The following is a 15428-nucleotide window of genomic DNA, read 5'->3' as shown; positions in this document are numbered from 1 at the left end:
GTTAACGTTAGTCGGTTCTTTATTCAGCCAGTTTTGGTTTTGTCAGGTTGGTGTTTTTTTTATTTTAAGACCATTTTAATGTACTTTGTTTCTAACCTAGCAAATGTAATAGAGAAAAAAGGCTAAAAATTTTTTTTGTAAAATACCTAACATGAGATAAAGAACTGTATTTTGTTGTAAAGTCTTATTTTCTCTCGCCCTCATTTGTCAAGACGCATCTTTTGAAAGTATATGCTTTCTTAAAAATTACAAAAACCAAGACAATTAAAATAAAAAGTACAATTCAATTTAGTCATTTAGCTAAATGACTAAATTTAATCTAAAGTGTGAAATTAAAACCGTGACTTCAAATTGCGCACAAATGGTCAGATAGCCCTGCTGAAAAATCCAGCTGAAACCCGCCTAAGCTGGTTGGCTGGTATTAGTTGGTTGACCAGGCTGGTTTTAGAGGGGTTTTGGCCATTTCCAGGCTGAATTCCAACAATTTCCAGCCTGGTCTTAGCTGTTCAGGCTAGGAGATGACCAGCTAAAACCAGCTTGACCAGCCCGGGAGCCCAGCCAAAACCAGCTGTGTCCAGCTTAAACCAGGCTGGCCAAGCTGGTTTTAGTTGGTCATTTTACGTCATACATCAAAAATGTTGTTGTTATTATTTTATTTTGTTTTTTATATAACTGCTGCTGTCACTGACTATTTAGTTCGGTAAAATGTTTTACATGTAAAAAAAAAAAAATATATATATATATATATATATATATATATATATATATATATATAAAAATAAAAATATATATAAAGATAACATCTGATTATGCACGTAGAGTTGAAGTCAGAATTATTTGCCCCCTTTTGATTTTTTTTTCTTTTTTAAACATTTCCAAAATGATGTTTGACAGAGCAAGGAAATTTTCACAGTATGTCTGATAATATTTTTTCTTCTAGAAAAAGTCTTTTGTTTTGTAGCAGTTTTGAATTTTTTAAAAACTATTTTTAGGACAAAATTATTAGCCCCTTTAAGCTAATTTTTTTCTCGATAGTCTACAGAACAAACCATCATTATAGACTAACTTGCCTAATTACCCTAACCTGCCTAGTTCACCTTATTAACCTAGTTAAGCCTTTAAATGTCACTTTAAGCTGTATAGAAGTGTCTTGAAGAATATCTAGTCAAATATTATTTACTGTCATGGCAAAGATAAAATAAATCAGATATTAGAAATGAGTTATTAAAACTATTATGTTAGAAATGTGCTGAAACAATCTTCCCTCCATTAAACAGAAATTGGGGAAAAAAATAAACAGGGGCGCTAATAATTCAGGGAGGCAAATAATTCTGACTTCAACTGTATGTGTGTATCTGTCATGAACTAGGGCAGTTTTATTTATTTTTCTCAATTTATGAACATTCTTTAGGCCCTCATAGGATAATTAATTGTCTAAGTGTTAGAACAGTGGTTCCCAATGTGGGGGTCGGGAGTAAGCATGGGCCGGTATAAGATTCTGACGGTATGATAACCTTGGATAAAAATATCACAGTTTCAAGGTATTGTGCTCACTGCTCTAAAAGATATTCTTATTAAATGTCTGAGTAAAAACAAAAACTTTTTTCCCTTATGAAAACAATATATTCTACTTGAAAGATTTATGATATTTATAACATGATATGACAATTTCTAACATGTCAGGATAAATAATTCAATTGAATCATTGACTTCTGCTGTCTTCATTAGTTTCAAAAACACAGATTTCTTTACAATTTAAGTATCTTTGGATATTTTTTCTGCTGGAGATTATCCTAAAAAAAAAGTAAATAAAAATTTTACACACCCTAGGAACGGTATTACAGAAAATATTGGCATTTTTAAAACCTTGAATTTTCCAAACCGCTGAATAACTTGAAAATGGTTATCATCCCATGCCTAGTCGGGAGGGGTCTCTTGGTGATGTCCAAAGATAACAAGTGTTATTAAACTATTAGAATTAGAAATAGACCCTTTTCACATTTCTGGGTTTCTCAGTAGCGGAAGGCATCATAGCTAGTTAAACGTAAGGCCAATTGGTGTTGATTGTCCTGTCTCTACAGATTTGGTAAGTGTGTGATCAATGTTCATTGTTTATGTTTATTCAAGTTAGTACTCTTTCTTAGTCAAAATGATTGAGTTACTCAGTTTACAGTACATTAATATCACTACAATATTATGGACTGAAACATCCGCTGTAAATACTGCTCTCTGAATGTAAACACCTTAATCAAACTAAGGTCACATTTTGTGAGAGGATAGTCTATACACACACGGCGCTACCTACCGAGTTTTTTTTTTTTTTTCAAAGCGTGCGGTATCAAACATTCCATTAAAACAACACTCTTCCTGTCGACACAATAGCCTAGTGGTAAGCGCGTCGACATATAGGCCCTGTTTACACTAACGCATTTTAGTTTGAAAACGCATAAGTTTTGCTACGGTTACGCCTTCCGTCCACACTACGCCAGAGTTTTCGAACACCGAAAACAGATCGTTTTGGAAACGCTGGAGAGGCTGTTTTCATTCTAAAATGCTGCTCGGTCTCAGTGTGGATGGGGGAAAACGGAGACATCTGAAAACGGAGGCGGGGCTGCTGAGATTCGCTACCTGATTGGGGCTTTTGTGTTATTGCGTATCCTTCCCTTATTCGTCAAGCCCCTATCACATGACTATAACACATGGCTTTAACGCTACCAGAAGACAACAGACCAGACTTCACTGTAAACAACAACATGGACACAGAAATGGGAGCGTTGTTTGCACTATTGTCTGTTTTAGGCGCCATTGTACAGTTATTTATTTGTTACGTTTAGTAACAACTCGACCTCGTCGTCTGTCCACAAAAATACCTCTCTTGCTTTCTTTGCCATCGCGCGGCGTTTTTTGACTAACAATTACCAAATGCCGAGCGTGACACATGCTTTCTGTTTATACTAGAACGCGCATGCCCAGAGTGGCGAATGGTCACGTGATAAACGTTTTTGGTGGCACAGTGTGGACGGAGATATGATCAGAAACGATAGCTGAAACGCTAGTGTGGACGCGGATCATTTTTGATCTAAAACGCCGTTTTAAAACTAAAACGTACTAGTATAAACAGGGCCATAGCAGTAGCACTTCAGGGCTCCCTGAGTTCAAATCCCAGCTCGAGGACATTTCCCGACCCTACCCCCTTCTCTCTCTGTCCCACTTCACTTCCTGTCTAATTACTGTCCTATCTAATAAAGGCCAAAAATAAATCTTTAAAAAAAAAACTACCCTCTTCCAGCAGTTCCTTGCATCCAATATCTCGTTTGTCACGGGGCATGCATGAAATGTTCCTGAATGAGAGTGAAAGTGCTGAACTGCAGTTAATGTAGACTAATTATTAATTTGGCAAATAATTTGATTAGTGATGTCCATGTAAACACAGTCACTGTCTTTCTCCTCTCCTCTGTCTTTTTCTGCATCTGTGTGTGTTTTGCCTGTGAAAATCAGCGCATGCTCAAACAGAAACTCCCATTTTTATGCAAAACCTTCCCTCATTCCCTCCCCCCTAAACAGAGCTAGACTCACCCACTTTCCTGACTTTTTCCAAACTAGAGAAGTGAAAACACCCTGCTGGGACCGGGGGGTTAGCAGACCTTCAAAGAAAGCTAGAAACCTGTAGCATTTGTTTTTCCTACCATGTTTTCGACAGAACCAAGTAAAGTAACACTCTATTAAGTGTAGGGGACAGTATTTCATATTGCAGAACATCATTGTGTGTATGTGTGTGCGCCTGAACAGCCGCTGTGAATATAGCATGAAGTGTGCAACATGTTTCCAGTGCATTAAACACTTAAATTGGCATGCAAAGCAGATCCAATAGGTAAACGAGAGCTGGAGGAGAGCTCTAAATGTAAATCCTACAGCACGTCTGATGGCCGGCCACAGTTTACAAGTCAATTCACAAACACAAACATTTCATTCCATCCACGACACTGGGGCTAGCATCACTTGGCTCAAAGCTTTAATGTTTTGTTTTTTTTTTTTGCAGATGGTGTCTCTTAGTACAAAACACAGTCCTAAAGATTTTTTTTAACAAGCAGAACGTTTATTTGAAACTAAAACAGTTTGCACTCAACATCCATTTCTCCTTTGATCGTCTTTTCTGAGCACCTGCATTTCCATAGAAGTTTGATGAGGGACAAAAGAAAAATCACAGACATTTAATATTGTGATAATACATTGTAGTTTAATTATTCTTTCCTTTTCAAAGCAACTAAAACGCAGTATTGTTCTCACTGTCTTTTTTTTTTTTTTCCTCGATGTATGCATATTTCGCTATAGAGACAAGAAGCATTGGACTCCACAGAAGCGTTCATTTCAAACTTTGCAGCTGCAGTTTTGAAAAGAAAAGACGAATAAACAAGCCAGTGCTGTTTTCAAGTATTCCGCAATCAATCCAAAGGAGAAAGCCAGAATCCTTACACTCTTCCATAGGAAGGTCAACCTCTTTTCCCCACAGCATTTACAATATTGGCAAACCAAGCGTCATGAGAAAAACAAAACAAGAAACACCTAGTTTAAAACAATGGGGTTGCATTAAAAACTAGAAAACAGAATAAAATTAAATTAAAATCCCACCTACCATTTAGATCCTCTAGCGTGAGCCGCCTAGAACGAACGTACATTTGAAGCTTGAGAGGTAAGAATCATTCGTTAAGGTGTCTAGAACATCCTAAAACTGAGCACAACTGAACTGAAGGGGATTCCTGTGAGAGCTTTCAAAACCATTACAGAGATGACTATACAAAATGATCTTTACCTACTGAGTGATGATTATGTTTCCTCAGTGTCACTTTTCTCAAGCTCAGGTTCAGTCTCAGCGTTCACCTTTGGCCCAGTCTGTTCAGCGTCTGCGTCCACAGATGCGGAAACAGACATTTCTGGGGGGTTCTCTCCGTTCGGGGGCTCGTTCTCGAAGCAGGCGGGAGTGGAGGTCAGAGATGGATAGGGGCTACTAGAGGGCTCTGTAGCAGTCTGGGATGCAGGTTCCGACTGAGGTTTGGAATCAGTCTCCATTCCGTTGACGCATGAAGCAGCAGTGTCCTCTTGACTACTTGTCGTCTCTTCAGGTGGGCTGAGAGACTGCGGCTCTGGCTTGACCTCGGCTTGTGGTTCCGCAGCTGGTTCTGTTGATTGGGGTTGAGGATCAGGGTGGAGGACCGGTGAAGACTGCGAGTTCGTTTGCACTGGTTCTTGTGCTGGAGGCCGAGGAAGCAAGGGGGTCGGTAAAGGAAGTAGCGGTTGAGGCTTGGCTTGAGGAAGCAGCGGTTGAGACTGTGAAGAAAGAGGAGTCCAACGTTCCCGCTCTTTATCCTTCTCGTTCTCCCTTTCCCTGTCCCGCTCACGATTCCGATCTCTGCCACGTTCGCGCTCCCGATTCCGGTCCCTCTCCCTTTCACGGTCTCTGTCGCGCTCCCGGCTATGACGATTGCCATTCATTTCACCCCTAAAGTCCATATCCCTGTCATCCCTGTCCTTCTGCCTTTCCCAAGGTCTGCGGCGATCATCGTAATCTTGGTTCATGTTGGCGTTAAAAGAAGGTCCAGTTCCACGATTCCAAGTGGGTCCTGATGAACCTCCGCTGCGGCCCTCAAATCGATTCTGAAAGTTATTATTTGGCCGCTCTTCCTGGAAACCCTTCGCTGAACCACCAGACATCCCCCTCATGTCTCGCTCATCAAAGTCCCCCCTGGGTGGACCCCAACGACTTTCTGCTCTGAAACCAGCAGACACATTTTCTCTCCTACCCTCTCGACTCTCGGCTTGCATGACTGCCCTCGGAGGTCTTTCTAGCAGAGGTGGTCTGGCGGGTCCAGGCTCTGTTCGCATCTCCAGCGGAGGAGTCTTCAGCAACCCCGTACTTTGCTTCTCTGGTGGTGGAAAGCGATAATCCTGATCTCCCTCTTGTTGGGTGACTACATCAGACCTGGGTGGCGCCTCATTATTAGGCTTGATCAGACTGTCATTTACAGCAGGTGGGGGATTGGGTGCCCTCATAAAAGTACCCTCCGTACGATTGAACTGCTCCATTTGAGAAAACGGAGCCCGGAGACGGGCTTGGGCTTGAAGTGAAGCATCCAGGACGTTGTTGGTCTGATGAGCAAGGCCTGGCTGCATAAGTAGGGGGAAGCGGCCGCCAGGCCCCTGGAGCAGGTTTGGACGAAGTTCCAATGGAAGCAGCCCTGTCATCCTCTGCCCGGCGAGAGGATGCGTCAGAGATGCAGAAGGATGCATACCCAGCAGACCCATTCCACTGCGCACTGCGTTCTGCATTCCTGACAAATGGAAAAAACAAAACAAATTAAAACACGAGTGAACATGAAATTACACATTAACAGTCACTCCAAAAGAAAAAGCATACATGATCAGAAAAATGTAAATCATTGATTCAATGAAAATTGATGATGCCTAATTAGCAGATACAGTTTAAGTCAGAATTATTAGCCCCCCTTTGAATTTGTTTTCTTTTTTTAAATATATCCCAAATGATGTTTAACAGAGTAAGGACATTTTCACAGTATGTCTGATAATATTTTTTCTTCTGGAAAAAGTCTTTTGTTTAATTTCGGCAAGAATAAAAGCAGTTTTTAATTTTTTAAACACCATTTTAAGGTCAAAATTATTAGCCCCTTTAAGCTATATATTTTATTTAAGTCTACAAAACAAACTATCGTTATGAACAGACCTGCCTAATTACCCTAACCTGCCTAGTTAACCTAATTAAGCCTTTAAATGTCACTTAAAGCTGTATAGAAGTGTCTTGAAAAATATCTAGTAAATTATTATGTACAGTCATCATGACAAAGATAAAATAAATCAGTAATATAAATGAGTTATTTAAAACTATTATGCTTAGAAATGTCTTGGAAAAAAAATCTTTTTGGTAAACAGAATGAATCAGGGGGGCTAAAACTTCTGACTTCAACTAAGCAAAGTCATGTACAGTTGAAGTCAAAATTATTAGCCATCCTGTGAAAGTGATGTTTAACAGATCAAGGACATTTTCACAGTATTTCTTACGCAACATTTTCTTCTGGGGAAAGCCTTATTTCTTTTAGTTTGGCTGAAATAAAAGCTGCTTTTAACTTTAAAGTTTTAAAAGGACATAATTATTGCCCCCCTCAGTAAATATATATATATATATATATATCTTTTTAGCCATTTACCCTGTAGTGTTATTTCAGAAGATGCCTCCATAGCGTCTGCAGACTGAGGTGTTTTGTCTGTGCTGCTCTGCTGATGCTGTGCTCCGACAGGGTTAAAGACTTGTGCCCCAGGCATTGCTGATGGAATAAAGCTCCCAGGAATAGTACCGGTGGGAGGCATCATGGCACCAAACGGAGAATCCTTGCTGCTGTCTTGAGTGTTTGGCATCGCAGGCTGTACTAAAGCTATAAAGGTGATATAAGGCTTAAAAATTGAACTTCATCGATAATAAAGCATGAATAGCGTATTTCAGAGGCTGTTCAACTTACAGTTCTGAGCTGAAGCGAGACTGGTGACTGCCCCCACTGCTGACGGCCCTACTCCTGGTGTGGCCATGAAACCTGCAAGAGAGGAACCCACAGATACGTCAAGACAATTGTACAGTTAAACCTCTTGCTTTAACACGTTCAGGCTTGAAGCATGTACCTGGGGGAGGCTGGGAGGCATTAAACCCTGCCCTTAGAAAAGGTGGAGGGGGACCGAAGCCTGGTGGGGGCATTGCCATGGTGACAGGGAAGGATGGAGGAACGAGGCCAACAGCAGGGACTGTCTGTGGCACTGGAATCTTTAAAAAAAAAAAGAAGAAGAAGAAAAAAAAAAAAACATTTTAAAACATCCATGTATATGTAGATGTCGTGATCAATTCACCATGAAAAAGGAAGCAAAGGAACCTCAAGGTGTCTTTCCATCAGTCTACACTTACCAGCGCATTACAAAAATGTAAACTTTAAAGGGCCATGAAACCCCCTCGCTTCAGCAGGGTGTTTTCACACCTCTACTTTGGAAAAAGTCAGAAAAGTGGGCGTGTCCAGCTCTTTTTAGGGGGCAGTGTCGGAGGAAGAAAAGTGGGATGGTGTGGGAGTGTCTATTTGGGCACGCGCGAGTTTCAGAGTCAAAATACACACCCACAGCGGACAATGTGACTGTGTTTACATGGACATCTCTAGTCGAATTATTTGCCAAATTATTAAATGGTGGACTTTAACTGCAGTTTGGCTCTTTCATTCAGGGAATTCATTCAAGTCCCTCGCAACAAACGAGATATTTGATTCGAGGAACTGCTCTAAGCGTGTATTTTTCATGCAATGTTTGATACTGCACGGCGAATGAGAGAAAAAAAAACTCAGCATTTCCCGGAGACTTAGATGCACACAGGAGGTAGCGTCAGAAAGCCACGTGTGTTATTCCGGTCCCTAAATCCTACACGAGGTTATAGTTTGGTTGTAGTGCTAACTTGTTTACACTCGGTGCAATAGTTTTTTCGATACGAATAAAATACAAACTGAATAAACAAAGAGCACTGGTCGCTCACTTACCAAATCTGTAGAGACAGGACAATCACCAGCAACTAGAGCCGCGTCTTTATTAAGAGGAGACTACAAGTGAATCCGGATCTCAACGTTTGCAGATGAGAACAGCTCTCAGGTAAACAATAATCCTCCTTAGACACGCAAGTTATTGTTGTCGAGCGTCGCGTACACTGTCAATCCACACGTGACTCCAGCTGAGCTCTCACAGAGAGAAAATGAAAACAAAACTTAACTGCAGCAAACTATAAAAGCAACACTTCACGCTTGTTTTGCCAACACAACGTGGCGTCTCTGTCGTCTAAACACTGTGACACTAATGAATATTAATGAAGTTGCACAATAGAGCGCGCTGATTGGTTTGAACCAAGCCTTACTCATGCATTAATGCAACACACTGTTAGACGTAATAAGACACACTCTGGCACAGACGTCCAGTCTGCACGCTGGAATACACGCTATTATGTTATAGCCGTGACGCAGCTTCAAAAATTCGTTTCAAACCGGAAGTACGAATTTGCTTAAAATAACGCAAAAACAACCAATTTACACTTTTTAGTGAAATATAGGTGTCCTAATAGTGTTTTTAGCAGTGTGGGACACATATACGACTGTCAACAGCTCAAAAAAATGTGTTTTGGTGTTTCGTGACCCTTTAAGAAAACTACAATTTAAAAATGATTTTCAACCAGCAAAAGTGTCTAGTGGGAGCAGCTGTGTAACCCGCCACAGCTGAAATCAACCCGCATTTGGCGGGTGTTACTGCCAAGCCATATAATGACATATTTATACTAAAAAATACAGTCAAATCCAAAACTATTCATAGGCCAGGGGGCTTGATTGTATATATGTTTACTGTACGGCTTACGACCATAGCAGACTAGTGGAATGGACAAAAAATGTTTTGTGAATGCCAGCCCAGATTTTTAATTGACATACAAAAGCATTCCCAGAATCCAGCAATTCATACAAATATATCAAATAGAGATGTAAACATGTTTTATTCCTCGAGCCATTTTCAGGCTGGAGATCATACCTGCATGGGCATCATAGTGACCGGCTGTGTGAAGGCCTCACTGGCTGTGCTGCTGGCTGTACTTGCTTCAGCTTTAACTGGCTGACTCGGAGTCTCTTTGGCTGTCTCCGTATTCCTTTGTGATTCCCAATCTGCACATGAAAATAACGAATAAAAATGTGAAGGCACATTTACATGTCTAATTCCTGTATTATCTGTGTTTTTGTCCTGCCACCGTCTGCAACAAAAACAGATTCCTACCACATCTTCTGACTCCATGAAGCACTTCTCAAACCTTTAGCTAGGAAACCAGTAAATGCTTCTTACCGTTGTTGACCGTCTCCTGGTCAATCATGCCTCCCTCAGCAAAGTCATCCAGGTCATCCAGTTTCACCTTCTCCCACGGGATATAAGTGACCCCGAGGTCCACATCCCAGAACTGCTTGTACTCCTGTTTGACTCCTTTATTCAGAGCCCAAGCAATCTGTAAGTAATACAAAACGTTTCAGCTTGCATTCCTGAATTGATTACAAAACAGCACAAAGATTAAGGAAGCAAGTGTTCTTTAAACATACCTTGATGACCTTTGAACCAATTTTGTAAGAGCCGGTGCTCAGCTTTTGAAGAGCCCGATATGCGTCCTGACGATGGACCATACAGATGTAAGCGCAGCCTCTGGGAGGAATCATCTGGGGAGGGAAGTATACAGTTGTCACTAAACCTACTCAAAAACCAGAGGAAGATTTAATAAAGAAATCCCACATTCATATACAGTCATTTGTGTGATAACTGTACAGTGATAACACCCCTGGTAAATACCCCTGCAATTTTACAACACAGCAATTTCAAGAGTAGCTTGACGCTATTAGCAGGTTTGGCATGCTGTGCTGGGTAAAAACATGAGCTTGGAGACGATTGAGCTTAGGGCTCCCACCTGGTCATTGATGGCCCGTTTCCACTGGGTGGTACAGTACGGTATGGGTCGGTACGGATCACCTTTATCAGGTTTGTGTTTCCACTACCAAAAGGGTACCAACCGTCAACAAAGTTTCAGTTGACGTCATTCTCACTTGAGAAAATGTCAAAGTAAAGCTGTATGGATCGTTCACATATCAGATGAAGCACTTCTCAGAAAACAGATGCTTTATACACATAAATACGTGTGTATAAATGTTCATTACTAACCTTTTTATTAACAGGATTTGATTCTAAATGCAGATCAATGACAGTGTGAAATAGCCTACTGTAACGTCTGAAATTATATAAAATAAATGCAACATATATGAACATATAGAGCCGATATGTTATCAACTACAGAAAAACTACACACAGCAGACATTTAGTTCTTATTCGGGTTCAAAAACAACATGTAACATAGAGCCCACAGTCAGCGCTCATCTGTAGTACTCTCATCTGAGAGTGCTCAACCTCTCATCTGTATCTCTAATCTTTACCAGCACATGTGACCTCTGTTAGAAAGTAATTCTCAGTTCATAATAGTCCAAAGGGCGATGATAATAATTAAACACGACAGTTTGTTCATGGTTTAGGTTGCTGAAAGTATCTCCTTTTTTTCTTACGGCTTTTTTCTGTTTTTGTGCACACGCTAGCAACTTATCTCTGTAAACCAATAATGTTCAGTTGTGCGTCTGGCTCTGCCTCTGCCTTTTGCTACCCTTTACAAAAGAGCACCCAAAAAGTGGTACGGTACAGTTCGCTTTTTTGGTACCTTTTGATAGTGGAAACGTCCATAAAAGTGTATCAAACCGTAGCATACTACTCAGTGGAAACAGGCCATTAGCATAAAGGGAGTCCATGATTTGGTAGGTCTCGAAGGCTCCCTCTGGTAAAAGAGAAATTGGGGGGTAATGGGGGGGGGGGGGGGGGGGGGGTAAACGAAGATAAAACAAGTAGGGTAAAATTGGTCTATTTATTGTAGATTTGGATTCATCCGATTGGTTTATCGCCGTTAACGGATGAGAGACCAGACGCAATCAATCATATCACATGCTCCTCTTGAAATTAGTTTATAAAACTTCACTTATTGTTTGTTTTGGCTTTTATTAGGTTAATGTTGGTGAATTTCTGGGAACAGCAGAGTGAAGCCTGGTTTATACTTCTGCGTCAAGTGACCGGCGTAACCCACGGCGCATGCAACGCCCGTAGCTGTGCATTTATACTTCTGCGCGCTGTCTCTGTTGGTCTGCATTAACACTTCCGAAACGCTAGTTGGCAGTGAGGTGTAAATGTTCCTCTTTGTCGAGTTTCTTCGCTGCTGTTTTGGTTTTCCTGAACACTTCCTGGATGTACAAGTGGCTCAAACTCGCTCATTTTGACGCAGAAACTGGCGGACGTGCAACAACTTTAACTATGAGGTAAACACAAAACAAAACTTTCCATCCGGAGCTCCTTCACGGGACTCCACACTTGTAAATAATCGCTACATTGGGCTCGCCTCATTCGCGCGGCTCTCGGTCCCGCCCAGACTCGTCAGCACTACCAAGCCGACCAATCACAGAGCTTGCGCTACGCTTTGTTGTGCATGTAGTTACATTTTTTGAGAGGTGCACGTCAGCGACGCCGACGGCCACGGCGAAGGGCTATGCGTCAGCGTCGTAGCATACGCCGGCGTTTGACGCAGAAGTTTAAATCAGCCTTAAAGCAGACAGAACTCTGACCACTATTGATGACTTATGTTATCACTAAGACATTATAAAACTATGATGCAATAAAAAAAGTCAAATGTTATTTCAAAAGTGACTTTTAAATTGGCAAAAAAAGGCTATTGCTTTGCTGTTAGCAGTTAACTTAGACATTTGGACTGTCGAATTGTTGTATAAATCCAACATCACATGAGTAGCAATAATCACAATCATTTATAATGACTACAAGTTGTAACTACAAGTTGTATCATTTATACTTAAAACTCAACTCACATTGATAGATTCAATCTGGCCAAACTCTTCGAAGAGGTTTGTGAGATCCTGTTGGGTGGCTTTCTTGTCCACTTGACCAACCCATAGAGTAGTGCTGCAAACTGAAAGAGCAACCAGCATGTTACTGATGTGATTTCATTGAAGACCTTGGCAAGAACTCAGTAACTCTTAAAGTGCTCTAGCAAGGGTTCACATTTGTGGATTACTGCCTATATCAAACAATATAAAAGTCATCAATTCCTTTTACTAGTAAAAAAAAAAAGTTTAAACAGCAGTGACATCACTGAAACACAATGTTGCCCTTACAAATTGGTAACGAAAGAAAGTAGATGTGTTCCTACCACTGAGAACCCTCGAGCGGATTGGAGGAAGCCCTTTTTTCTGCCGGTCTTTTTCTCTCTCCCGTGCTCTTCGCTCACTGGAATAAGAACGGGAGGACTTCCTCTTTCGGTCCCTTGACCGAGACCTTGAGCGTTTTCTGTGTTTCCGCTTCCGAGACCCAGAGCGTGATCTTGACCTCCTCCTCTTAGGTGACCTGGAGATACAGTGCAATCTTATCAGCTATCTTATCTTGTGGCTAAAAAAATGGAAAGAGCCTTTTACAGACATTGGCGCACCAACCTAGAGCGGGATCTTGAGCGCGTCCTTGAACGGGTGCTGCTGGTTTTCTTCTCATCCGTCTCAAAGAGCTCCTCATCGACCACATCCTGTCCCTCATCAATATCCATGTCCTGCAAAAAACACACATGGAAAGGGCATTTCAACAATCCATTTATCAATGCGTAAGTGAGACACCACCTTCAAACTACTGCCAATGCATAACACAGGCTTTTCCTCTAAAGTAATCTCTGATATCAGATCTTACCTGTTGTTGGTTGTCCATGGAATCATCCATTTTTGATTCTTGAACTTGGTGCTGTGACGGGGCGCTGCTCTGGCCAGATGGGGCAGAATTTTCAGTGCCAAAAATAGCGTCCTGGCTCTCCATGCTCATAGACTGTCCAAATAAATGGTGCATTAAATACACATTAAATACACATTACATTACATTTACATTTACATTACATTAATAGAAATTCAACACCATCATAATCCATTATACCACGTGTCAATTACAAGGCCCGCGGGCCAAATGCGGCCCGTCAAAACATTTAATCAGGCCCGACAACAGGTTTTGGTAATGAAGTTCAAGTGGCCCGCACTCGCTTTAAATATAAGTCTGTGACAATTACAATAATGAGACACAGGGGGTGCTGTTGCACTTCACCCTACTCTCTTTTACGATGCACACGTCATGTCAATGTTTAGGAGCACATACTCATGCAAACAAATGTTCTCTATAATGCAGCTGACCATAACATCCCACGGATCCCGCCTCACAAACCACCATATTATGTCTGTAATGATATTAGCCATGGCAAGGGAAATTACACCTAAAATAGATGAGATTGTTTCTATGAAAAGATGCAGGGTGTCTGGTAAGTTAAAAATCCCGAATTTTCATAGGTTTGACATATAAGCCTAATGCAAGTGTCCTTTTGGAGCAAAATAATCTATATAATACAATTTCTGACCATTTATTTTTTACATAGGCCACCATTTATCTATAATAGCCTACTAATAAATATATTGCTTTTTTTTCCCTCTTAAATGTTTTGTTTAACAGTTTCCCTCCTACTGTACTGTTTTATGCTTATATTGGTTAGAGACTATACTTCATGTTTTGATAGAGATAAAACCTGCTGTGACACAAATTTGGACCAAATTAGAATTAAACGGGAAACCATGCTATTTTGATAAATGTGGTTTAATGAAGTGTTATAGAGATGTTATAAAGTTGTTAATACACTTTAATTTTCTTTAATAAAAACATTTACAGAATGTATATGTACGGCCCCTGACTTTATTCACAACACTCAGTGCGGCCCTTACCAAGTTTGGATTTGACACCACTGCATTATACCATAAAAGATCAAATACACAAATTCTGGAATTGGATGATACCAAACCCAAAAAAGTAGTGTTTTTTTAGCTAAAATAGAGCAGCAATAGAATAATTAGAACACATTTAACTACTTTATTGAATATTAATTTAATAAACAGTTTTACCACATGTCCAGGGATTGCAGATTTTATAGTGGTCTTTTGGATATTATATTTTGGTATTATCGATATGCATTGTCCCTGTCAAACAAACTTTAAAAATAAAATAAAATAACAGAAATGGCCTGTTTGAACATTTGACTGCCATTAAAAAAAGCTTTCTAAGTGCTTCAGAACTTGGAATATATGGTGCTTTACAATGTTCTTATTGCCTCTTATCAAGAAAAAACAAAACAAATAGTGTTAAAGTGCATTCAATACTGAACATCAGATTTGTGTGTCCTTATATATTAATTAAAAACTAGGTTAGATAATCATTAGGGGTGTCAAAATTAAGCGTTTCTTCGGTGCACCGCGATGCAGACGCGGACAATTCGGTATCGCTTCAGTAATAACCTTAACCGGTTATTATGTACTGACGTCATTTATCTCCTATGCGCTCTGTCGCGAGGGAGGTGAGCGCGAGTATTTACAACACTCAGCCAACCAGCGCCTGCCCGTGGCATAGGCACCATAGGCAAATGCTAAGGGCGCTGTATATCCAGGGGGGCGCCAGAAATGAGCGCGGTTCAGTTGGTTTTGTTTTGATATGCCTGACACACATTCAGTTATAGACGGCAATAACTCAAAAACCTCTTACCCTAAAAAGATCTAAAGTGTGTTTCCTACAAAAAGACAAAGCTGGTTATGTTTCACAGCTGTCTTTCTTTTTTTTGCTTGACATTACGAGCACTGCTCCGTTTAAGCCCTCACAATATGTGTTTAGCCGGGAGAGCTCGCGCTGAGAGGAGCTCTCAGTAAGGGACTGTC

The 15428-nt window shown here is 40.7% G+C and overlaps 2 protein-coding genes and 1 long non-coding RNA gene across 7 annotated transcripts in view; 1 reads left to right on the top strand and 2 right to left on the bottom strand.

Moving 5' to 3' along the window:
* tiam2a (TIAM Rac1 associated GEF 2a) overlaps positions 1-5738 on the bottom strand; it is a 201455-nt gene extending 195717 nt beyond the window's left edge. For all 3 annotated transcript variants that reach the window (XM_073927632.1, XM_073927634.1, XM_073927637.1), the window contains exon 1: positions 4811-5738. The gene's annotated coding sequence lies outside the window, so the exon portion shown is untranslated. The remainder of the gene's footprint in view (positions 1-4810) is intronic.
* LOC141378395 (uncharacterized) overlaps positions 1-15428 on the top strand; it is a 72474-nt gene that overhangs the window by 36948 nt on the left and 20098 nt on the right. The gene's annotated exons all lie outside the window — the stretch shown is intronic.
* Positions 4000-15428, bottom strand: part of scaf8 (SR-related CTD-associated factor 8) — a 56058-nt gene continuing 44629 nt past the window's right edge. For 2 of the 3 annotated variants that reach the window (XM_073926982.1, XM_073926983.1), the window contains exons 11-21: positions 13381-13512; positions 13137-13246; positions 12857-13050; positions 12516-12616; positions 10155-10268; positions 9907-10063; positions 9601-9731; positions 7684-7822; positions 7527-7598; positions 7218-7442; positions 4075-6326 (exon numbers count right to left, since the gene is read on the bottom strand). In XM_073926982.1, coding sequence (XP_073783083.1) covers positions 4825-6326; positions 7218-7442; positions 7527-7598; positions 7684-7822; positions 9601-9731; positions 9907-10063; positions 10155-10268; positions 12516-12616; positions 12857-13050; positions 13137-13246; positions 13381-13512 — 2877 coding nt within the window. In that variant the 3' untranslated portion in view covers positions 4075-4824. Of the gene's footprint in view, positions 6327-7217; positions 7443-7526; positions 7599-7683; positions 7823-9600; positions 9732-9906; positions 10064-10154; positions 10269-12515; positions 12617-12856; positions 13051-13136; positions 13247-13380; positions 13513-15428 lie in introns of all 3 variants that reach the window. The other variant, NM_001436747.1, reaches the window with a different exon arrangement.

This window comes from Danio rerio, chromosome 17, assembly GCF_049306965.1.
Source record: "Danio rerio strain Tuebingen ecotype United States chromosome 17, GRCz12tu, whole genome shotgun sequence".
NCBI lineage: Eukaryota > Metazoa > Chordata > Actinopteri > Cypriniformes > Danionidae > Danio > Danio rerio.
The sequence above is the reverse complement of the archived record's forward strand: the minus strand, read 5'-3'. Positions and strand labels throughout refer to the sequence as shown.